The 22,655-nt window shown below is 59.8% G+C and overlaps 2 protein-coding genes across 8 annotated transcripts in view; one reads left to right on the top strand and one right to left on the bottom strand.

Moving 5' to 3' along the window:
- The first annotated feature begins 1,096 nt into the window (after positions 1–1,096).
- On the top strand, positions 1,097–20,064 carry CPSF1 (cleavage and polyadenylation specific factor 1). Its single transcript, XM_039254042.1, has 38 exons — positions 1,097–1,149; positions 1,243–1,401; positions 12,079–12,106; positions 12,190–12,332; positions 12,415–12,495; positions 12,602–12,753; positions 12,828–12,974; positions 13,103–13,242; positions 13,319–13,429; positions 13,519–13,612; positions 13,699–13,786; positions 13,863–13,985; positions 14,071–14,122; positions 14,210–14,304; positions 14,372–14,446; positions 14,526–14,606; positions 14,679–14,768; positions 15,015–15,125; positions 15,201–15,342; positions 15,420–15,598; positions 15,677–15,813; positions 15,893–16,067; positions 16,143–16,349; positions 16,443–16,532; positions 16,625–16,768; positions 16,846–16,998; positions 17,785–17,901; positions 17,983–18,073; positions 18,144–18,228; positions 18,299–18,440; positions 18,535–18,687; positions 18,762–18,938; positions 19,019–19,085; positions 19,166–19,213; positions 19,289–19,444; positions 19,520–19,649; positions 19,731–19,869; positions 19,947–20,064. The coding sequence occupies exons 2-38, from the start codon at positions 1,258–1,260 to the stop codon at positions 19,992–19,994; spliced, it is 4,335 nt and encodes a 1,444-aa protein (XP_039109973.1). The 5' UTR covers positions 1,097–1,149; positions 1,243–1,257; the 3' UTR covers positions 19,995–20,064.
- The window catches only part of ADCK5 (aarF domain containing kinase 5), an 18,762-nt gene continuing 16,158 nt past the window's right edge, over positions 20,052–22,655 (bottom strand). For all 7 annotated transcript variants that reach the window (XM_039254049.1, XM_039254048.1, XM_039254050.1 and 4 more), the window contains 12 exons: positions 22,578–22,653; positions 22,254–22,454; positions 22,036–22,176; positions 21,838–21,951; positions 21,605–21,736; positions 21,453–21,536; positions 21,279–21,360; positions 21,123–21,201; positions 20,947–21,038; positions 20,613–20,865; positions 20,416–20,532; positions 20,052–20,323 (listed from right to left, as the gene is read on the bottom strand). In XM_039254049.1, coding sequence (XP_039109980.1) covers positions 20,218–20,323; positions 20,416–20,532; positions 20,613–20,865; positions 20,947–21,038; positions 21,123–21,201; positions 21,279–21,360; positions 21,453–21,536; positions 21,605–21,736; positions 21,838–21,951; positions 22,036–22,176; positions 22,254–22,454; positions 22,578–22,653 — 1,477 coding nt within the window. In that variant the 3' untranslated portion in view covers positions 20,052–20,217. The remainder of the gene's footprint in view (positions 20,324–20,415; positions 20,533–20,612; positions 20,866–20,946; positions 21,039–21,122; positions 21,202–21,278; positions 21,361–21,452; positions 21,537–21,604; positions 21,737–21,837; positions 21,952–22,035; positions 22,177–22,253; positions 22,455–22,577; positions 22,654–22,655) is intronic.

Raw genomic sequence — 22,655 nt, 5'->3', positions numbered from 1 at the left:
CCCCCCCCCCCCCCCCCCCCCCCCCCCCGCTCACGCTGTCTGTCTCCCTCTCTCAGAAATAAATAAAACATTAAAAAAAAAAAAAAGGGTTTGGTGTGGCTCAGGAGCCACACATCTGCCTGGGTATCTGAGTGACCCCTTTGTCCACTACTCTAGGGTCAGCCTTGTTGCTGACATGAGCAAATGGGCAGATACGCATGCAACATACACCCATATTTCTATGCCATTTTCTTGGGTGTAATTATACTTTCTTTTAAAAAAAAGATATTATTTTTATTTGAGAGAGCGCGCGCGCGGGCACACAAGCGGGGGGGCGGGGGGGAGAGGGAGAATCCCAAGCAGGCAGAGCCGGACTAAGGGCTCGATCCCACACCTCTGGGATCATGCCCGGAGCCGAAATCAAGTCAACCGACTGAGCTCAACCGACTGAGCCACCCAGACGCCCCTTACTTGTTGCGTTTCGTCCCAGGTCTGTACGACGGTACCCGGGGCGAGCTCCTGCCAAGCGAGGCGCGGCCTCCGTTCGCTGTGCCGGGTCCTGGCTCCAGCCTCCCACGTGGGCAAAGTGCGGGGCCCGGGGCGGGAGTAGAGGCGCGAAGCGCGAAAACCGCGGCCCTGAGGCGCGCGCTCCCGCAGCGGAGGGCGGGCGGGCAAAGCCGCAGGCCCAGGCGTCCTCGGGAGGCGGCAGGGGCGCTGCCCGTCACCTCTCCGGAAGCTTTCCCGACGCCCGGCTCCGCACTGGCGGCTCGGGCCCTCCCCCCGCCCACCCGGGCGCCAGCACCCGCACCGCGCCTCGCCCGCGTGTGCGTGGTGGCGGAAAGTCGCGTCTTCCTGCGGCCGAGACCCCTGCTCGGCGACCCCACCCTCGTCGGGGAGGGCGGGCCCCAGCCCAGCCGGCCATGAACCGCCGCACCCCCAGCCCCATTTCTCCAGGAAGCCGAGTGTACAGCGAGCTTGGGGTTTCGGGGCTCCGGACGCAAAGCCTCGAGGCTGCCCCGCCACCAGGAGTCGCTGTCGCACGCGCAGCCCCTCGACCGCCGCGGCACTGCGCAGGCGCGGGCGCCCGGAACCTGGGCGCTCAGCTTCCGGATCCGGCCGGGAAGTGTCCGCCGCGGTCCCGTTCCCCCACGAGCCGGCTCCAACTGCCAGGTGGGTGGGTGCGCGTGCGGCCGGGGAGGGGGCGCCGGGCCGGGCCGGAGCGCCGCGGCGCCACTCATCCCGTCGCCTCCCCGCCCCTCGCAGCTCGGGCTCGGCGCCATGTACGCCGTGTACAAGCAGGCGCACCCGCCCACCGGCCTGGAGTTCTCCATGTACTGCAACTTCTTCAACAACAGCGAGCGCAACCTCGTAGTGGCCGGCACCTCGCAGCTCTACGTGTACCGCCTCAACCGCGACGCCGAGGTGGGTCCGGGCCGCGCTTCCCGCAGCCTCCGAGTGCTCGCCGAGCGGGGAGGGGGAGCAGGCGGCGGCGGACGGAGCAGCGGCCGCCCGCGGGGCGCCTCTCCCCGCGCCGCAGGCCCCGCCTGCCCTCCGCTCCTTGCGCTTGCGCTCGGTCCTTCCCGCAGATTACGTGGCGCCTGCTGTGCGCTGCAGGTAGTGGAGGTGGACAAAACCTACAAAAACTCGAGGCGGCAGAGGCTGCGCGCGAAGTAGCAGCGCGCCTGTAGACAGGCTTGTGGCTTGTAGATTGGAGCTGGAGCAGCTGAGGTGCAGGAGGGGACGAGGGAGACCGGAGGACCGTTGTCGGAGGAAGAACATTCGTGGCCGGAGGAACAAGGCTGGGTCGCGTGTGGGGACAGACCGCTGACAGGCGTTTTTCTCGAGTGTGATGGATCCATCCATAGAGGAAACACGGGGTGCTCTGGTTGCCCAAGCGGGGAGAGCTGGTCCAGGAAAGCTTCTTGCCGGAGTTGGTTTCTTACCTGTTCTCAAGGGGGAGTGGGTGAGACTTCGCCAGGCACAGGGATGAGGGATGGAGGATGTTCCGGGCAGGACGAGCCTGTGCACAGGCCAGAAACTGTTGAGGGGGGAGGGGGCATGCAGGGTTGGACTGGGGTGTAGAGCGGAGGTGGGGTGGGGGGAAGAAGGCACATTGTGGTCGGGATCGCTGTCCACAGAGCAGGGAGGAATCACCAAAGGGCTTTGAGTAGGGGCTGATGCAGCTTGCAGGTGGAGTCAGGGCCAGACAGAAGGAGGCTGACCTTCCTGGGCCACGTGTTTGTTTTTGCATTAAGCATGTAGACTAGTAAGAGGACCTGGCTGGTTCAGTCCGAAGAGCATGTGACTCTTGATCTTTGGGGTCATGAGTTTGCGCCCCATTTTCTATGTAGAGATTACTAAAAGTGATTGGATGAATCTGTCAGTCTCCATTTTGTATGAGAGAATCTTGGCTGTAATTACTAAACTGAGACTTTTCACTCCTTTCGAAACAGATTGGAAACAAGGTTTCACAGCCCACTGGAATTCGCTGTGCCTTTCCAGCAGATGGTTGTTAGGCTCTGGGCAATGCGAGGAGCAGTACCGGGGGGGGGGGGGCTTGCCTTTGCCGTGCTGCTGTTCCAGCGGGTGACACCACACACAGCCTGTAATACCGTGGGCTAGAGGGTTTTTTTGTTTATTTAAAAAAAAAATTTAATGTTTTATTTATTTCTGAGAGAGAGGGAGACAGCATGAGCAGGGGAGGGTCAGAGAGAGAAGGAGACACAGAATCTGAAACAGGCTCCAGGCTCTGAGCTAGCTGTCAGCATAGAGCCCAACGTGGGGCTCGAACCCATGAACCGTGAGATCATGACCTGAGCCAAAGTTGGATGCTTAATCAGCTGAGCCACCCAGGCGCCCCTTTTTTTGTTTATTTTTTAAAGAGAGAGAGCAGGCACGTGCATACATGAGTGGGAGGGGCAGAGAGAGAGGGAGACACAGAATCTGAAGCAGGCTCCAGGCTCCGAGCTGCCAGCACAAAGCCTGACACAGGGCTCAAACCCACAGACTGTGAGATCATGACCTGAGCCGAAGTCGGACGCTTAAACGACTGAGCCACCCAGGTGCCCCTAGAGTTTAAAGCGCTGTGGAAACCAGCAGAGCAGGGGAGGGGAGTAGGGAGCCAGGTGAGGTGTTAAATTTTGCCTCCTTGCAAGGTTGAGACTTGAGCAGGCAAGGAGGAGGTGCTGGAGTGAGCCTCATGGGTGTCAGGGGAAGGTTCCAGGCAGGTGAAGGCCTTAGGGCAGTTCACGAACCAGCCAAGAGATGGGGCGCCGGGGTGGCACAGCTGTTTGAGCATCTGACTCTGGATTTCAGCTCAGGTCATGATCTCCCAGTTTGTGAGTTCAAGCCCCGCATCGGGCTCTACGCTGGCTGTGTGGAGCCTGCTTGGGATTCTCTCTCTCTCTCTTTTTCTCTCTCTCTCTGCCCCTCCCCAGCTCTCTCTCTCAAAGTAAATAAAACAACAACAACAAGAGCCAAAAGGCCCTGAGGAAGAGAGGAGTGAGTGAGGAGGGCACCTGGCTGACTCAGTCGGTGCAACAGGTGGCTCTGGATCTCAGGGTCATGGGTTCGAGTCCCACAGTGGCTGCAGAGATCACTTACTCCCTGCCCCCCCAAAAAAAGGAGGGAGGAGAAGGCAGTGGGTCAGAGAGGTGATGAGGTAGGGGCCAGGTATCAGTATGTTGACCTCTTGGGCCACTGTAGGGATTGACTGCTACCTTGGAGGTGAGGTTAAGGAGTGACTTGACCTGTGTTCTGCAAGAGTCCCTGTGGCTGCCCTGCTGAAGAGTCTGTAGGGAGGTGGGGGAGGGGACTGCAGGGAGACCGGTCAGGAGTGTCAGGCAGTGGGCTGGTGGAAAGCAGTCAGGTTCAGGATGGACAGGATGTGGGACGTGAAGGGGTGAGGCGGCAAGGGCAATGCTAAGGTTTTGCCGGGGTGCAGTTTTGGTCTGAGCACCAGGAGGGTGGAGTCGCTGTGACCTGACTTGGGGAAAGGGACATAGGAGCCCCTCCCTGGATGTCGTATTACTTGTTGCTGCAAAGCAAGGAAGGTACCCCAAGACTTAGAAACTTGAAACAGCCGACGGTATCCCCAGTTTCTGAGGGTCAGGGAGCCAGGAGTGGCTTGGCTGGTGGCCCCCGCACAGTCTCCCTTTGCAGCTGGACGTTGACCAGGGCTGCCGTCCCCCAAAGGCTCTACCGGGCTCGGAGTTTGTGCGTCTTACTCCTGCGGCTCTTGGTAAGAGGCCTCTTTTCATCAGGGCGGCCTCCCCAGGACGAAGGCTGAGAGAGGACAGCTCACCAAGACGAAAGCACAGTGTCCTCCTGACCTAATCTGTACGTGATACGCTGTCACTTCCGTCATGGTAGGAAGGGCTGCGCAGGGCAGGGACTCAGGGGCTGGGGCTGTGCGGGCTCCCTTGGGCTCCGGCCGCTGCACGTGTATCGAGGTGCTGACGACCCAGCCCACTGCCAGGTTTCAGAGAGTTAGAGCAGCAGCCGTGTTGAGGAGCAGCTTGGGGCCTGGGCCTGAAGTTGGGCCCTTTAGACCCTCCGGCTGATTGGGGTCACCCCAAAGATTGCCATCTGGGCCCTGAGGTGCCCCAGCATTGAGCGGTTGGGAAGAAGAGAAGAGGCCAAGGAAGAGTTGGAAGAGGAGGTGTAGCCGGGGGGAGGGAGGAGAGCCCAAGCCCAGGAGAGGCGGCAAACTGAGGCTTGTGCTGCTGAGCCTCAGGTGAGGCCCAAGATCTGGAGGCCCTGGTGACTCCTGACGGCTGGGGCGGGGGGGGGGGCGCTGCAGGGTTGACAGCAGAACAGAGAGAGGATTCGTAATGGCGAACAGAGGCAGCTTTCTGGAGATTTGTGCAAAAGGAATCAGATGGAGTGGTGCCTAGCTGGAAAAGGGGGGTTTTGAAAGGGGGACAGCCGCCCGTGCCCGCAGCAGGCTCGCCCGCCACGCCTGCGCCCTGCCCGCTGACACCCGAGGAGGTTGTGCTCCTCAGAGCTGCAGGAATTCCTGACCGCACGCAGCTGCGAAGCCCAAGGCGGGTCCTGCTCTTTGGCCTGTTGTAGGCGAATTTGCCAACTCTTGAGTCACAGAAAAAGCGCGGGGGGGGCGGGGCAGGAGGTGGAGCTGATGGGGGGCAGCTGGAGAGGGCCCCGAAGGTGGGCGAGAGGCTCGGGATCGGTCCGGTTACTGCTGTGGAACAGATCGCGGTCTGGTGCCACCGTCGCCTACATCTGTGAGTCCCGTGGGGCACATGGCCTGTGCCCTGTGAGGTCTGGGCTTCGACTGGGTGACCTGCAGGGTTGGGGGCAAGCCAGGTATGTCTCTGTCTCTCTCCCCCACTCTCCCCACGCAGCCAGCTCGGTTCTCGTGGCAGCATGGTGGCCTCCAGGTAGTCGGGCCTCTTACTCAGGGCTCTGGAGACTAAGGACAAAGCTGCCCGTTGTCACAAGGGCCAGGCCCTGGGGACCTGGCCCCCCTTCCACACAGCCTCTTGTTCAGAGCTGCCTCAGGCCAGATTCGGGGGGGGGCGATGGAGTCCCCCTGGAGGCTGTCTTCAGTCTGCCCCATGGAACCTGGTGAACAGCTGGTGACAGGAGTGGGGAAGTCACAGAGCACAAAGCAGGTGGGGACGTGTGTGGGCCTGGCAGCGTGGCTGGGGCCTCAGCCCTTTGAGTGAGCTGGAAAGCAAGGGCGGTTCTGTCAGAGGTGGGGGTGCCGTTTCGCAGAGCAGAGAAGCTGTGTGGGGGAGAGGGGGTGAGCGCATGGCCTGGCGCAGCTGCAGGGGTGCAGGAAAGCCCTGCAACCTTTGGGAAGGAAAATACATTGTAGTTTATTGAAATTAACGGAAGCCCCAACTAAATAGAAAATATATCACGGTTATGGATGGAGAGTCTCGGTATTGTAGAGATGGTCAACTTTTCTCAGGTTAATCCGTAAATTCAGTGTCTTTCAAAGGTGCAGGTTTCTCATTAGATTTAATAATCTGATTCTCAAATTTACATGAAGAGCCAAAAATGAAGACTATCTAAGATAATTTTTAGAAAATTTTTGAAGGGGCGCCTGGGTGATTCAGTCGGTTAATTACCCAACTTCAGCTCAGGTCATGATCTCACGGTTTGTGGGTTTGAGCCCCGTGTCAGGCTCTGTGCTGACAGCTCAGAGCCTGGAGCTGCTTCGGATTCTGTGTCTCCCTCTCTCTCTGCCCCTCCCCTGCTCACACTGTCTCTCTGTCTCTCTCTCTCTGTCTCTCTCAGAAATAAATAAAACATTTAAAATTTTTGAAAAAAAAATAATAAAAAAATTTTGAAGTTTATTTATTTATTTGAGGGAGAGATGAACAGGGGAAGAGGGAAAAAGAGAGAATCCCAAGCAGGCTCTGCACGAACAGCCATGTGGGGCTTGATCCCATGACTGAGGTCATGACCTGAGCTGAAACCAGGAGTTGGAGGCTTACCTGACTGAGCCCCCAAGGCGCCCCTATGATAATTATAAAGATGAACAAGGTGGGCATTTGCCCTAAAGGACTGTCAAGAATTTTGTGTGTTGTACATGTGTTATTAGATACATATTACGTAGAGTAATTTTTTGAGGCCCCTGGGGGGGCTCAGTCGTTAAGCCTCCAATTCCTGGTTTCAGCTCAGGTCATGGTCCCAGGGTCAAGGCCACTGTCGGTCTCGGTGCTGAGTGTGGAACCTGCCTGAGATTCTCTGCCTCTGTCCCCTCCCCCACTTGCATTTTTTTCTCTCTCTAAAAAGGAATAATGTTTTAATTTTGAACTGACCTTTTTTTTTTTTTTAATTTTTTTTTTTAATGTTTTATTTATTTCTAGGAGAGAGAGAGAGACAGCATGAGCAGGGGAGGGTCAGAGAGAGAGGGAGTCACAGACTGAAACAGGCTCCAGGCTCTGAGCTGGTGGTCAGCACAGAGCCCGACGTGGGGCTCGAACCCACGAACCGCGAGATCACGACCTAAGCGAAAGTCGGACGCTTAACCGACTAAGCCACCCAGGCGCCCCTGAACTGACCTTTTTGTGATGAAATATCCCTTTTTACCTTTTGGTTTCTAATGGTTTTTGCCTTAAAGTCTAGTTTGTCCAATAGCAGTGGACAAACTCTACAAGCTCTACGAAGTTGAGCTACCTCAACTTTCTTCCGTTGTTTTTTTTTGTTTTTTTTTGTTTTTTTGGTTTTTTTTTGTTTGTTTGTTTAGTGTAGTGATCGCTACACCTAGGGTGCGGCTAGATGGAGATGGAGGGCTGTGTGCTCCCGTGACTGAGCCAGCCAGGGGCCCCTCTTTTTTTTTTTTTCTTTAAGTCCTTGCATGTAATGTCTTTTTTTTTTTTTTTTAATTTTTAATGTTTTATTTATTTCTAGGAGAGAGAGAGAGACAGTGTGAGCAGGGGAGGGTCAGAGAGAGAGGGAGTGACAGACTCTGAAACAAGCTCCAGGTTCTGAGCTGGCAGTCAGCACAGAGCCCGACGTGGGGCTCGAACCCACGAACCGCGAGATCAGGACCTAAGCGAAAGTCGGACGCTTAAGTGACTAAGCCACCCAGGCGCCCCGAATGTAATGTCTTTTTAAAATCTGTGTCCTTACATTGAAAGTGACTCCACAGCAAATAGTGGGTGTTATCATTTGACAATTTCTGTCCCCTTATTGGGGTGTTTGGCGGATGTGTGCACCTGAGCTCGGATCATTGTCTCTGTCTCTTTGACCACGCTTTATTCTTTTTCCTGTTCTGTGCTTTGTTTTGGATTAGCGCAGTCTTTTTAAGTTATTTTGTCTTCTCTATTGACTTCTAGTAATGCATTTCGTATTATTTTCTAGTGATGTTAGCAATCGCACGAGGCCTCCTGGGTTTATTACAGTTTGGCTCAGATGAGCACTTGGGCCGCTCCTGGGAGAATACAAAATCCTTTACGCTTTAGTGCTGTTTACCTCCCTGAGCCCCTGGTTTGACCTACATTATATCAGCCTTGAGGTACGTTATTGTTGTTTTTTAGTCTTTCAATCTTACATCATTTCAGACTGAGAAGTTTCAAGAACAGAGATTTCCAATGTACCTTTATGCACAGTCCCAAATGGGAACATTTTGCCATATCTGCTTTCTTTCTTCTCTTTTCTCCCTAATCCTAGAGAGTAAGTTGTAGGCAGGACGCCTCGGCGCTCCCGGAGGTCAGCATGTCCGGGGCACCCCGACAGCATGGTGGCCTGTCTCTTGCAGAGCCACGAAGCAGCTGTCTGATCACGACAGTGACACTGGTGAACGCCAGGCCTGTCACATCCAGCCACTTTGCCCTGACGACGCGTTTTGTAACAGAAGCCGTCCCTGCTTGCAGTCATGGGGCTGCTGGCTTCGATGGCCCGGCCCCCCGTAGCGTCGCTGGGTCTCCCGCTGTACGACTGCGTATCTTGCGGGAGCAGGTTTGAGGCTGTGTAAACAGGGTCTTGCTCCTCAGACTCTGACTTCCTCCTGTCAGCCCCCGGTTTTGTTCTGGCTGCAGGTGGCGCTTTTCCAGCCCCTCCCCCCTCTTCCGCGGCCTGTGGGGCTCCCAGGAGCGCCCCTCTCTCCCCTTACAGCCTCCCGGGCTCAAGTGCTCTTATTCAGCCGCTTCTAATCCTTTGTTCTGCTGGGGTTTTCAGCCTGAGGAATTTCCTTTAATAATTCCCATAGTTTTCCACTGGCCGGGAGTTTTGCTCTGCTTTTTGCATCGGAAAATGCCTTTATCTCCACTTTCTTTTCAAGGGGCATTTTCACTGGGTTTAGAATTCTGGGGTAATTGTTCTCCTTCAGCACTTTCAAGACGTTATTCCGCTGTCTCTGCTTGTATGGTTTCTGTTGAAAATCAGCTTTTATCGGGGCACCGGGGTGACTTAGTCAGTTAAGCGTCTGACCCTTGATCTCAGCTCAGGTCCTAATCTCAGGGTCATGGGATTGAGCCCCTGGCTGGGCTCTGTGCTGAGTGTGAAGCCTGCTGGGGATTCCTCCCTCCCCCTCTCTCCCTCCCTCTCTCTTCCCCGCAAAAAAAAAGAAAACCAGCTTTTATGAAGGTGAGGTCTCTCTGCCTCTGGCCCCTTTTAAGGTCTTTTTCTTTGTCCTTGGTTTTGTCTTTCAACTGTGATGTGCTTGGTTGTAGTTTTGTTTTCTTTCTTTTTTGGACAGGAAAGAAATGGCTCACTCCTGTGGCAGGGCATCCGTTAACATGGGGCTGAAGTCTGAGTTGGGGGCGGGGCTCTGTCCAGAGAGGGGCCGTGACAAGAAACAGCTTGTTTTCCCGACTTGCCCGTTTTTCGTCCTGCATTTCCCCCTCACCCATTGTCCTTCCTCTCTGGGTGTGGTTTTATTATTATTATTATTATTATTTAACTTTTTCTTTCTTTCTTTATTTTGAGAGAGAGAGCATGAGCAGGGGACGGGCAGACAGAGGGAGAGAGAATCCCAAGCAGGCGCCACACTGCCAGTGCAGAGCCCAGCGTGGGGCTTGAATTCATGAATCAAAGAGATCATGACCTGAGCCGAGAATAAAGGTCAGACGCTTAACCAACTGAGTCACCCAGACACCCCTGGTTTTCTTTATATTTATCTTGTTTTGGGGTTTGCTGCTCTTGAGTCTGTAGATTGATGCTTTTTATCAGTTTTGGAAAATTTTTGGTCAGCATTTCTTCAGTTATTGATTCTGCCCTTCCCCTTCCTCCGTGGGTGCAGTGGTATGTGAGACCATTTGACTAGGTCCATATGTGTCCTGAAATTCTTCAAGATTTTCACTGTTTTGCATGCGTGTGGCATTACAGCTGGTCTGTAGGCATTGACCAAACACCTGGCAGGTGTCCTGGGCTAGTCCTGGTCACAGGCGACTGGGACGCTTCACTCCAGTGGGACCTTGTTGAAGGGTTGTTGTGGATGACCCTTACTTGGTTAAAGACGTTGTATTCTTGGGGCACTAAGAGTTTTACCACGCGTGGGTCTACAGTTCTCTCGTGTGCTTTTTTATAACTATCGACACAATATGTGATTTTTTTCTCCTTGATTTGGATAATGTGGGTATTCTTGTGCTGAACTAACTGCATTCTGAGAGGGATTCAGTTTGGTTATGCTGGGGAACCCTGTTCACACATTGGTGGGCACCATGGGGAGTTCGGTACAACTTCCTGTCCCACCTGCCCGTGCACAGTTGGTATCGGGTGCCTATACCTCCTGAGGCACCATCAGCCTGGGACTATGGGGTTTTGGGGGTTCATTTTGGTTTGTTTCTGAAATTTGTTGCCATTTCTGAACCATTGGTGGAATTTCCTGGTGAAGTCCTCTGGGTCTGGAGGTTTCTTTGTTGTTGTGATATAGGTATTAGATGTATAAAATGCTATTTATTTTCTTTTTACTTGGGGGGCAGGGAGGAGGAGGAGCAGAGAGAGAGAGGGGAACAGAGGATTCAAAGCAGGCTCCATACTGTCAGCACAGAGCCCGACACGGGGCTCGAATTCGTGAACTGTGAGATCATGACCTCAGCCAAAGTTGGATACTTAACTGACTGAGCCACCCAAGTGCCCCTCTTTTCTTTTCTTTAAGAAGGCTCCATGCCCAGCGTGGGGCTTGAACTCACCACCCTGAGATCAAGAGTCAACGTGCTTTCCTGACGGAGCCAGCCAGGCACCACCTAAAATGCCTTTTATTCTTCTTTCCTTCGTTTCTTTTCTTTCTTTCCTTCTTTTTTTTTTTTTTTCCAAAATGTTTTAATGTTTTATTTATTTCTGAGAGAGACAGTCTGAGCCGGGGAGGGTCAGAGAGAGAGGAAAATGCAGAATCTGAAGCAGGCTCCAGGCTCTGAGCTGTCAGCACAGAGCCCGACGCGGGGCTCAAACCCATGAACCGTGAGATCATGACCTGAGCCGAAGTCGGACGCTTAACTGACAGAGCCACCCAGGTGCCCCTAAAATGCTTTTTCTTTTTTTTTTTTTTTTTTTAAATTTTTTTTTTTAATGTTTTATTTATTTCTAGGAGAGACAGCGTGAGCAGGGGAGGGTCAGAGAGAGAGGGAGTCACAGACTGAAACAGGCTCCAGGCTCTGAGCTGGCAGTCAGCACAGAGCCCGACGCGGGGCTCGAACCCACGAACCGCGAGATCATGACCTAAGCGAAAGTCGGCCGCTTAACCGACTAAGCCACCCAGGTGCCCCAAAATGCTTTTTCTATAATGAGTTAATTAATGGCTTTTTTCAAGCAGCTCTTTTCAGGATGTTTTCCCAATAGCACAAGTATTTCTTAAAAATGATCTTGTTTTTCATTATTAAAACTTCTACTTTCCTTTGAAGTGATGACTTACAAGCCTATTTGTCAGTTTATTGTAACTACTAACAAAGAACAACAGAGAACAGTGTCTTATTGTCATGAAAACGTAACGAAGCTTGGAGCCCTTGGTTTTCTGTAAAAGACAAACATGCCCCCGCGCGTGGTCGTGCGCCAGCCCCTCCCCATGGTGCAGAGGACGCTGCACTGCTGTGGTTTCATTACCCGAGGTTACGGACGCTCTGCAGTCTGGATAACACAGTTCGGTCGGCCTCTGCCCTGGGGAGGCCCTGGCAGGCGGTGGGTCAGGGCAAGGCCGTGGCCCTCTGTGGCAGCATGCCCGGCGCGGGCTCTGCGGGCACCCCACATCAGGGGAGCCAGCACCCCACACAGGGAGCCTGTGATTGGCAGCTGGTGGCAGCTCTCAGGTCAGGCTGGACGTCTGTCTTGTAGAGTGATGCCTGTGCTGTGGCTGGGCCCAGGGATGAGTGGGGGGTGGGTGGGGGGTGGAGCATGGCCGGGCAGGTTTGAGGGTGCGCAGAGGGAGCTGCCATCCAGCCTTTGACCCCGAGCACTGCCAGCATCGGAGTGAGTGTGCTGTTGGGGAAGCTGTGACGGGGGCTTCCTGCGAAGCCCTGTGGCCCCAGTTGGGGACTCAGGGTATGAGCACAGGTCTGTGCACGGTGGGTTGGGGCGTGCACGGCTGTCTCCAGAATGCCTGGAAGCGTGGTCCCCGCCACGAGGTGGGAGCCCGGACGTCTGGCTGCAGCAGTGTGGCTTCACTGCCCACTCTCCTCTCCCCTCTCCCAGGCACCAACCAAGAATGACAGGAGCACAGGTGAGCACAGGGGAGGCCCCAGAGCTGGGGCTGTGGGTGCTGGGGTGGGGCCCCAGACCTGTACCCACCGGCCTCTCCCCTAGAGGGGAAGGCCCACCGGGAGCACCGGGAGAAGCTGGAGCTGGTGGCTTCCTTTTCCTTCTTCGGCAACGTCATGTCTATGGCCAGCGTGCAGCTGGCGGGTGCCAAGCGGGATGCCCTGCTCCTGAGTTTTAAGGACGCCAAGGTAGGTGATGGGCTTGGAGGTGGGAGTGGGTGTGGGAGGCGTGCGGGGGAGGGCGGGGCTACAGCTCTGCCCTGCCCTGCAGCTGTCGGTGGTGGAGTACGACCCAGGCACCCACGATCTGAAGACCCTGTCTCTACACTACTTTGAGGAGCCCGAGCTACGGGTAGGGCCGGGCCACGCCCCCAGCCCTCGCTGTCCCAGCCCCTTGCCCCCTGCCCCCCTCCCGCCTCCTCTCCCCAGGCCCGCCTAACGGTGCCCTCTGTCCCCAGGACGGGTTCGTGCAGAACGTGCATACGCCGCGGGTGCGGGTGGACCCTGACGGGCGCTGCGCGGCCATGCTCATCTACGGCACACGCCTGGTGGTGCTGCCCTTCCGCAGGGAGAGCCTGGCCGAGGAGCACGAGGGGCTCGTGGGGGAGGGGTGAGTACCGGGGCAGGCGAGGGGCTGCGCAGCCCGAGCCCTCTCTCCTCCGCACTAAAGCCGGTCGCCCCCAGGCAGAGGTCCAGCTTCCTGCCCAGCTACATCATCGACGTGCGCGGCTTGGACGAGAAGCTGCTCAACATCGTGGACCTGCGGTTCCTGCACGGCTACTACGAGCCCACGCTGCTCATCTTGTTCGAGCCCAACCAGACCTGGCCCGGGTGAGGCCCCTCTGCCGGGGCCGCAGCCGCCGAGGCCTGGCGTGGGCGTCGTTCCGGACGGGGGCCAGGCCGCCGGCGCTTGGCATGCTGTGACGGGCCCCCTGGCTGACGTGTGTCTGTGTCCCCAGGCGGGTGGCTGTGCGGCAGGACACGTGCTCCATTGTGGCCATTTCGCTGAACATCACGCAGAAGGTGCACCCGGTCATCTGGTCCCTCACCAGCCTTCCCTTTGACTGCACGCAGGCCCTCGCTGTGCCCAAGCCCATAGGTGAGCCCCTAGCTGTGCGGGCAGGGGGGTGGCGGGGAGGGCGCTGCGCCCCGCTCACCAGCTCGCCCGTCTCCAGGTGGGGTGGTGGTCTTTGCTGTCAACTCGTTGCTGTACCTGAACCAGAGCGTCCCCCCGTACGGCGTGGCTCTCAACGGCCTCACCACAGGCACCACCGCCTTTCCCCTCCGTGAGTGTGGGCAGGGGCAGGGCTGAAGGGCAGGGATGGCGGGGGGGGGCTGCGGAGCCTGCCTAACTGTGCCCCGCACCCCTGCACAGGCACCCAGGAGGGCGTGCGGATCACCCTCGACTGCGCCCAGGCAGCCTTCATCTCCTATGACAAGATGGTCATCTCCCTCAAGGGCGGCGAGATGTGAGTCTCCCTCCCTTCCCTGAGCCCCGTGCCCTCCACGCTCCCCCGCAGCCCTGCGCCCAGCTCCGCGCTCCCTCTCCTGCCAGTTACGTGCTGACCCTCATCACGGATGGCATGCGCAGCGTCCGCGCCTTCCACTTCGACAAGGCCGCCGCCAGCGTCCTCACCAGCAGCGTGAGTTGGGACTGGGTGGGTGGGAGGTGGCCCCGGGTCTGGGCCTGGTTCCGCCTCACCGCCCACCGGTCTTCAGATGGTCACCATGGAGCCTGGGTACCTGTTCCTCGGCTCTCGCCTGGGCAACTCGCTCCTGCTCAAGTACACAGAGAAGCTACAGGAGCCTCCGGCCAGCGCCGTCCGGGAGGCTGCTGACAAGGTGGGTCCCCGCGGCCTGTCAGGACGCTGGCCTCTTGTGCGGGGCTAGCCTCGGAAGGCTGCTTACACTCGCCTCCTCCTCACAGGAAGAGCCTCCCTCGAAGAAGAAGCGAGTGGACTCCACAGTGGGCTGGTCGGGTGAGGACAGGGAACGGGCTGCCCGGGGCAGGCAGGGGCTAGTTGGGTCAGGCCGCCTGGCCCGACGGGGTCTCTTGTCTGCTGCAGGGGGCAAGTCAGTGCCTCAGGACGAGGTGGATGAGATTGAAGTATACGGCAGCGAGGCCCAGTCGGGCACACAGCTGGCCACCTACTCTTTTGAGGTGAGGTTGGGCACGGGGAGGTGCCCCCCATGCCGGCCGGCCGGCCTGACCTCTGCTGTGTCTGCAGGTATGTGACAGCATCCTCAACATCGGACCTTGTGCCAACGCTGCCATGGGCGAGCCTGCTTTCCTCTCCGAAGAGGTGCTTTCGGGCGAAGAGATGGGGGGCGAGGGGCTCACGTGGTGGCGAAGCCCTGTCCTCACTCTCAGCCGCTGTGCAGTTCCAGAACAGCCCCGAGCCAGACCTGGAGATCGTGGTGTGCTCCGGCTACGGGAAGAATGGGGCGCTGTCAGTCCTACAGGTACGTGGGGGCAGGGGGCGTGGTGCCTCCTGGTGGGAGCTGGGTGGACTGACACCCCCGTCGTCCTTCTAGAAGAGCATCCGGCCCCAGGTGGTGACAACCTTTGAACTTCCTGGCTGCTACGACATGTGGACAGTCATCGCCCCTGTGCGTAAGGAGCAAGTAGGTGTATCCTAGGCTGGTGAGGAGGCCCTGAGCGGGGCAGGTGACCCGTAGCCTCCACGTGGACTCAGCCTGAGTGTGCACGTGGCTTGGGGGCCGTGGGGCCCAGCGCAGGGCTCTGCTGTGCCATTTCAGGCGCGCCGGGTGCAAGCTGGCTCTGGTTTGGCCGGGTGTCTGCCCCCCCCACCCCCCCCCGGGCACCCCTGGCTGGGTGGTGTGATTCCTGCTCTCCTTCTGCTGTCACAGGAGGACACCTCTAAGGGGGAGGGCGCGGAGCAGGAGCCCAGCACTCTTGAGGCAGACGACGACGGACGAAGACACGGGTTCCTTATCCTGAGCCGGGAAGACTCCACCATGGTAAGGGGCTGGGGGACCAGCGGCCCGGGGCGGGGCCCCACGGTGAGTGTGCGCCTCACTCCCCGTTGCCTGTAGATCCTGCAGACGGGCCAGGAGATCATGGAGCTGGACACTAGTGGCTTTGCTACGCAGGGCCCCACCGTCTTCGCTGGCAACATCGGGGACAACCGCTACATCGTGCAGGTGTCGCCGCTCGGCATCCGTCTGTTGGAAGGAGGTGGGCTCGGGCGGGTGGGCAGGTGGGCAAGGGTGGTCGGTGCTGACCACCCAGTGCTGACCGTCCTGTGCCCACAGTGAACCAGCTGCACTTCATCCCCGTGGACCTGGGCTCCCCCATCGTGCAGTGTGCCGTGGCTGACCCCTACGTGGTCATCATGAGTGCCGAGGGCCACGTCACCATGTTCCTGCTCAAAAGCGACTCATATGGTGGCCGTCACCACCGCTTGGCGCTGCACAAGCCCCCGCTGCACCATGTGAGCACCTCCCCCATCACGCCCACAGCCTGCCGACTCCCCTTCCCCCGGCGCTGAGCCCGGCCCCTGTCTCCGCAGCAGTCCAAGGTGATCACGCTCTGTGTGTACCGCGACGTCAGCGGCATGTTCACCACGGAGAGCCGCCTGGGCGGGGCCCGTGACGAGCTGGGGGGCCGCAGCGGCTCCGAGGCGGAGGGCCAGGGCTCAGAAACCAGGTATGCGGGGTGGCGGGGGCACGGGCTGGGTCTAGGGTCCGCGTGGCAGGCCACGCGTGACCTGTCTGCTGGCCCCCAGCCCCACAGTGGACGACGAGGAGGAGATGCTGTATGGGGACTCGGGCTCCCTCTTCAGCCCCAGCAAGGAGGAGGCCCGCAGGAGCAGCCAGCCCCCTGCTGACCGGGACCCTCCCCCGTTCCGGGCCGAGCCCACGCACTGGTGCCTGCTGGTGCGGGAAAACGGAACCATGGAGGTGCGTGCCGCCGTACACCCGAAGCGGCTTCCTGTCCCCTGCTTCCTGCCGCTGCTAATCCCACTCCCCGCACAGATCTACCAGCTCCCTGACTGGCGGCTAGTGTTCCTGGTGAAGAACTTTCCCGTGGGCCAGCGGGTCCTGGTGGACAGCTCCTTTGGTCAGCCCACCACACAGGGTGAGGCCCGAAAGGAGGAGGCCACACGCCAGGGGGAGCTGCCCCTTGTCAAGGAGGTGCTGCTGGTGGCGCTGGGGAGCCGCCAGAGCAGGCCCTACCTCCTGGTGAGTATGGGCCCCCTGAAGTGTGCTCCACCCTCCCCCGGTGACCCCGCACTGTCCCCCACCCTCCCCTGGTGACCCCGCATTGCCACACAGGTGCATGTGGACCAGGAGCTGCTTATCTACGAGGCCTTCCCCCACGACTCCCAGCTCGGCCAGGGGAACCTCAAAGTCCGGTTCAAGAAGGTGCAGTGAGCAGGCTGTGCCGGGCGTGGGGCGCATGTGGAGCAGGTGAGGGGAAGACCCGGTCCTCACGGTGCGCGCACCTCCACCCCCAGGTCCCTCACAACATCAACTTCCGGGAGAAGAAGCCAAAGCCATCCAAGAAGAAAGTGGAAGGCGGCAGCGCTGAGGAGGGGGCCGGGGCCCGTGGCCGTGTGGCCCGGTTCCGATACTTCGAGGACATTTATGGCTACTCAGGGGTAGGCAGGTGGCTTTATGGGGGGTCCTGGGGGGGGGGGGTGCAGATGGGCCTTCATTTCATAGTACCTGTCTTCAGGTGTTCATCTGCGGCCCCTCACCTCACTGGCTCCTGGTGACTGGCCGGGGGGCCTTGCGGCTGCACCCCATGGGCATCGACGGCCCCATCGACTCCTTTGCCCCGTTCCACAATGTCAACTGTCCCCGTGGATTCCTCTACTTCAACAGACAGGTAGGGAGACCCCAGGCTGAGGCCGCCCCACGTTGCTCTGCTCAGTTCCGTCTGACTCTCACCAGTGGTGCCTGGGCCCCAGGAATGAGGCCCTCAACAGCTCGGGACAGGGCAGGATCCTGGGTTTTATCCGGAGGGTCACAGGGTTGTTCAGACAGTGGACAGGGTCCAGGCCAAAGAGGTGCAACTTGGGGCTTAACACTGGGAGGGCTTGGAGGACAGGGCGGGTGGCAGTAGAGGCTGTAGCCCGCTAGGCACCCGTCTGCAGCTTGCCCTGCCCTTCAGGAGCTGTGTGACTCTGGGCAAGGTGCTCGCCCTCTCCGAGCCTCCCATTTCATCCTCCACGATGCTAGGATGATGGTGGTGACCTGAAGGGTCACTCTGAAGGGTGACCAGGTGATGATAACACAGCAAGTGCTCTGTAGATACTGACACACTTAGGACCACGGGTAAAGGGGGGCTCCTGGCAGGGGTCCCTTATCCGTTTGTGCTGACTCTGGTGTGGCCAGTGTACGGGTAAGCTTTTGCTTGCAGCCTCCAGCTTCCCCTGAGCCTGGTCCTCCCTTGTCCTGACCCAGACCAGGTCTGTGGCCAGCATCCTAGCCCCGGGTGAGCCTGGGAGAGGGGACGGGAAGCCGATGAGACACAGGACAGCCAGTCTCAGCCCCTTGCACGTGCCTGCTCCAGCGGAGCTGAGGCTGTGCCGAGTCCTGGGAAGCCCGGGCCTGCGTGGCCTGCCCTCAGCGGGTGCCGGGCCTCACTGACCCTCGTGCCCCGCCCCTCCAGGGTGAGCTGAGGATCAGCGTCCTGCCCGCCTACTTGTCATACGACGCCCCGTGGCCTGTCAGGAAGATCCCCCTGCGCTGCACAGCCCACTATGTGGCTTACCATGTGGAGTCTAAGGTCTGACCCTGTCCCCGTGAGGCCAGAGACCCTCTGGGCCTTGCCTCTCACCTGCCCGTGACGCCCCCCACTCTCCCCCAGGTATATGCTGTTGCCACCAGCACCAACATGCCGTGCACCCGCATCCCGCGCATGACCGGCGAAGAGAAGGAGTTCGAGACTATTGAGAGAGGTGCGCGACGCCCAGAGCGGGGCTTGCTGTTGGGACCGCCCGCCCTGACCGTCGCCCTTTGTCCTTGCAGACGACCGGTACATCCACCCGCAGCAGGAGGCCTTCTCCATCCAGCTCATCTCCCCAGTCAGCTGGGAAGCCATCCCCAATGCCAGGTGAGGCTGGGTCTGGCCGCGGACCAGGGGCCGCGGACCGTAGGCTGCATCCTGACCCTGTCGTGTGCAGGATCGAGCTGGAGGAGTGGGAGCACGTGACCTGCATGAAAACGGTGTCCTTGCGCAGTGAGGAGACGGTGTCTGGCCTCAAGGGCTACGTGGCTGCTGGGACCTGCCTCATGCAGGGGGAGGAGGTCACGTGCCGAGGACGGGTAAGGGATGGCAGGAGGGGGTGGGCGGTGCCCGGTGCCCGGCAGCCCCAGCACCATCCCTGCACCTCACCCTCCCTCCCTCCTTCCCCGGCAGATCCTGATCATGGATGTGATCGAGGTGGTGCCTGAGCCTGGCCAGCCCCTGACCAAAAACAAGTTCAAGGTCCTGTATGAGAAGGAGCAGAAAGGGCCAGTAACTGCCTTGTGCCACTGCAACGGCCACCTGGTGTCTGCCATCGGCCAGAAGGTGCGTCCCCTCCCGCCGCCCTCCGAATCCTGCCCGCTGCCTACCACTCGCTGCCCCCTCCTGTGTCCCCCCAGATCTTCCTGTGGAGTCTGCGGGCCAGCGAGCTGACAGGCATGGCCTTCATCGACACCCAGCTCTACATCCACCAGATGATCAGCGTCAAGAACTTCATCTTGGCCGCTGACGTCATGAAGAGCATTTCGCTGCTGCGCTACCAGGAGGAGAGCAAGACACTGAGCCTGGTGTCCCGGGTACCCGTGGGGCCTGCGCACGGTGCTGGGCGGGTGCGGTCTCAGGCCGACCTTGACGTCCCTCCCCTCCCCCTCCCCAGGACGCCAAGCCCCTGGAGGTATATAGTGTGGACTTCATGGTGGACAATGCCCAGCTGGGCTTCCTGGGTGAGCACAGGGCCTGCGGGCTTCGGGGTCTCTCAGACTTGGGGTGTGGCCGGGCTAACCGTGGGCACTCTGCTCCCCAGTGTCCGACCGTGACCGCAACCTCATGGTGTACATGTACCTGCCAGAAGGTGAGTGTTCCCTCTTCCCCTTTTGCGGGGCTGGGGGGCTCGGGCAGGCGGTGACCTGAGCTCCCTCTGGCTTAGCCAAAGAGAGCTTCGGGGGCATGCGCCTGCTCCGCCGGGCGGACTTCCACGTGGGCGCCCACGTGAACACGTTCTGGAGGACCCCGTGCCGGGGGGCTGCCGAGGGCCCGAGCAAGAAGTCGGTCGTGTGGGAGAACAAGCACATCACGTGGTTTGGTGAGTCCCGGGGCAGGACGGGGGCATGTGTGACGTGGGGGGGGGTCAGCCCGGCTCACACGGTGCCTCCCGCAGCCACGCTGGACGGCGGCATCGGGCTCCTGCTGCCCATGCAGGAGAAGACCTACCGGCGGCTGCTAATGCTCCAGAATGCGCTGACCACCATGCTGCCCCACCACGCCGGCCTCAACCCCAGGGCCTTCCGGTGAGTGTGTCCCCCCCTCCCCCGCACAACTCCCCCCCCTCCCCCCCCTCCGGCTGCCCTGCTGCCTGCCCGCCTCCCCAGGATGCTGCACGTGGACCGGCGCATCCTGCAGAACGCCGTGCGCAACGTCCTGGACGGGGAGCTGCTCAACCGCTACCTGTACCTGAGCACCATGGAGCGCGGCGAGCTGGCCAAGAAGATCGGCACCACGCCCGACATTGTAAGCCCCGCCCTGCCTCCCCTGCCCCCTCCCCCCACTGCCCCCTCCCCCCACCTCACCAGCCCCTTTCTCTGCAGATCCTGGACGACCTGCTGGAGACGGACCGTGTCACCGCCCACTTCTAGACCCTCCCCTATGCGCCACCCCAACCCCTTTTTGTACAAAACACAAGGAAAAAAAAGTTTGATTTGAAAAGAGCTTGTGGTCATTATAGAGTCTCCCGGCCAGGTTGTGGGTGCAGCCCTGTGTTGTCCCCCGCCCCCAGGTCTTGGGGGGCACGCGGGCCTCCAGCCTTGATCTGTTGGTCGGACGCCGGGTGAGCTCTGAGGGCCTCTGGCCCAGGCCTCCCTAGGTCTCCAGGTACTGGGAGAGCTCCTGGGCCTCGGGCAGGAAGCCCAGGTGGGCCAAGAGCCGAACCAGGAGGGCAGTGAGCCGCATTGCTAGGGTCTCCAGCCTGGGGGGGGGGGGGGGGGCACAGGGGTCACCGGTTGGTGGGGAGCAGGTACTGGCTGGCTGTTGGCCGGCTGCCTCCTCTCGTCCCCTCACCTTAGGGCCACTTCAAACTTGAACATCTCCCAGATGACCTTGATGTGGCGCAGGAGGCTGGCACCGTAGACTCTCTGGTACGCTGCACCTGCCAGGCGGCTCCAGCTCCTGACCGCACTGCCCAGACACGTGGTCAGCCGGGCCCCGTCCTGCTGTACCCTCCGCCCGCCCTGGGCGTGCCAGCAGCCAGCACCCACCTTTTGGCCATAAGGAAATAGCGGTCGGTGGGGGAGCCCAGGGCGGCATTGACGGCGCGCACGGTGTTGATGTTGCGCAGCACGAGCAGCATGGGCCGCGGCAGGGCCTTGAGCACCCCCATGACGCCCTCGAAGTGCTCCCGCGCCCTGGCCTGCATGTAGGCCATCTCCTCGCGGCTCAGCACGTGTGAGCGCCACAGCTGCCCCAGGCGCACGGGCCGCTGCATGAGCATCTCAGAGAAGAGGAAGTAGTCTGGGGGGGGGGGGGGGCGGGAGGTCAGTGAGCCAGGCCCACGTGCCCCACAAGCCCATGCTCCTGCACACCCAGCCTCACCTTGCACCCCGAGTGCAGCTGCGTGTGTCTTCATCGCCGCCTCGTCCCTCAGGATGATGGCTCGCCACAGCTGGCACAGGGCTGCCCGGTCCCTGGGGGAGCCCAGCAGTAAGGCTAGAGCACCCCGGTCAGCACCTGCCCTCTGCCCCGCCCCGGCCCCCCAGCTCCCAGCTTACTTCTCATCCAGAAACTGGTAGAGCCCGTGGTCCAGCAGCACCAGCTGTGCCTTCCCATCCGGGCCTTTCCGCACCAGAACTAGGAACATAGCACATCGGCTCTTGCCCCCCTACCCCTGGCCTTCCCACCGTCCCCCCCAGGGGGGCTTTTCCTACCATTGCCAGGGTGGGGGTCAGAGTGGATGAAGCCTGTGTAAAATATCTGCTCAGCAAAAGCCTCAATGAGCTTCTCTGCTATCTGGAGAGAGAACAGGACTAAGCCACCATCACCCTGTGCTTGGGATGCACACACCCCTCCCACATCCGGGTGCTGATGCCCGCGGCACTCACATCCTTTGCCGCCAGCCCCATGGTCTTGATGGCCTCCACGTCGTTGACCTTGCAGCCTTCACAGAATTCAGCTGTCAGCACACGCTGGGAGAGAGCAAGTGGCTGAGCTCAGCAGGCCCGTACGTTCCCACCCAGGGGGGGGCCCAGCCCACCTTGCTGGACGTGTCCCAGTGCACGCGGGGGACCACGACATAGTGGAAGTGCTGCAGCTCCCGTGCACAGCGCTCAGCGTTTCGGGCCTCGTTCTCGAAGTCCAGCTCCTGGGCCAGGGTGCCCTTCAGGTCCTGGGGGCCACATGGGCAGCTGGGGGTCCAGGTCAGGCACCAGCCCGCCCTCAGCACACACATGCAGACACTGCTCCAGCCTGCCTCTGGGCAGCGGTTACCTGGAGCACCCAGCTAAAGCCGAAGCTGGGGTGCATGAGCTCGACGAGCTGGAGCAGGAGCTCCAGAGTGTGGATGTCCCCGTCAAAGCGGTCCCGCAGATCGATGTACTGCACCTGCATCAGGCAAGGCAGCAGGGAGGACCCGGGGCCGCCGCCACAGCCCCAGAGCCCGCCATGGCAGAGCGGCCCCCCGCGTACCTTCACGGCCACATTCGTGCCGTCGTGCAGCTTGGCTCGGTGCACCTGTGCCAGGCTTGCGGCAGCGATGGGCTGGTAGTCAAACTCCTGGAAGAGCTTGTGGGGAAGGGCCTGGAAGTCCTCAAGGAATAGCTCGTCCACCTGGCAGGAGAGGGTTCTTGGAGCAGCGTGGGGGCCAATGCCAGAGCCCCCGGCTCCACCCCAGGAGCAGGGCTCACCTCCCGGAAGCCGCGGGTGAGGGCTCGGTCCTCCAGCACACGCAGGGTCTTGATATACTCCGGGGGCAGCAGGTGGTTGAAGGAGCACAGTCCCTGGCCCAGCTTCACGTAGAGGCCCCCGTTGCTGATGGCCCCAGCCACCAGGGCATCAGCCGCCCGCTGGTGACATGCAGACATCACCTCCAAGTACCCCGGGCTGTTCTGACCACAGGCATGGAGGGAAAATGGGGGCAGGCGGGCACCTCCTTAGTGCCCCCAACACCTCCATCTGGCCTGTCCCCTTCCCTTGCCCCTCCCCCCCGTGGCCAGGACACGGGGACAAACCTCTTCCACCCCTCGCAGGACGACGTTTGCACACCACCAGTAGTCCAAGGAGATCTGGACGCCGACCCTCAGGGACCT

This window comes from Hyaena hyaena, unplaced genomic scaffold (assembly GCF_003009895.1).
Source record: "Hyaena hyaena isolate Hyena2069 unplaced genomic scaffold, ASM300989v1 scaffold_474, whole genome shotgun sequence".
NCBI classification, from domain to species: Eukaryota; Metazoa; Chordata; class Mammalia; order Carnivora; family Hyaenidae; genus Hyaena; species Hyaena hyaena.
This window is presented reverse-complemented; position numbering and strand designations above follow the sequence as displayed.

Coding starts and splice junctions, on each gene's coding strand:
- CPSF1 (XM_039254042.1), top strand. CDS start 1,258: ATGTACGCCGTGTACAAGCAGGCGCACCCGCCCACCGGCCTGGAGTTC. Junction 13,243..13,318: donor CGCTGTGCCCAAGCCCATAG/GTGAGCCCCTAG, acceptor GCCCGTCTCCAG/GTGGGGTGGTGGTCTTTGCT. Junction 18,074..18,143: donor GTTCGAGACTATTGAGAGAG/GTGCGCGACGCC, acceptor TTGTCCTTGCAG/ACGACCGGTACATCCACCCG.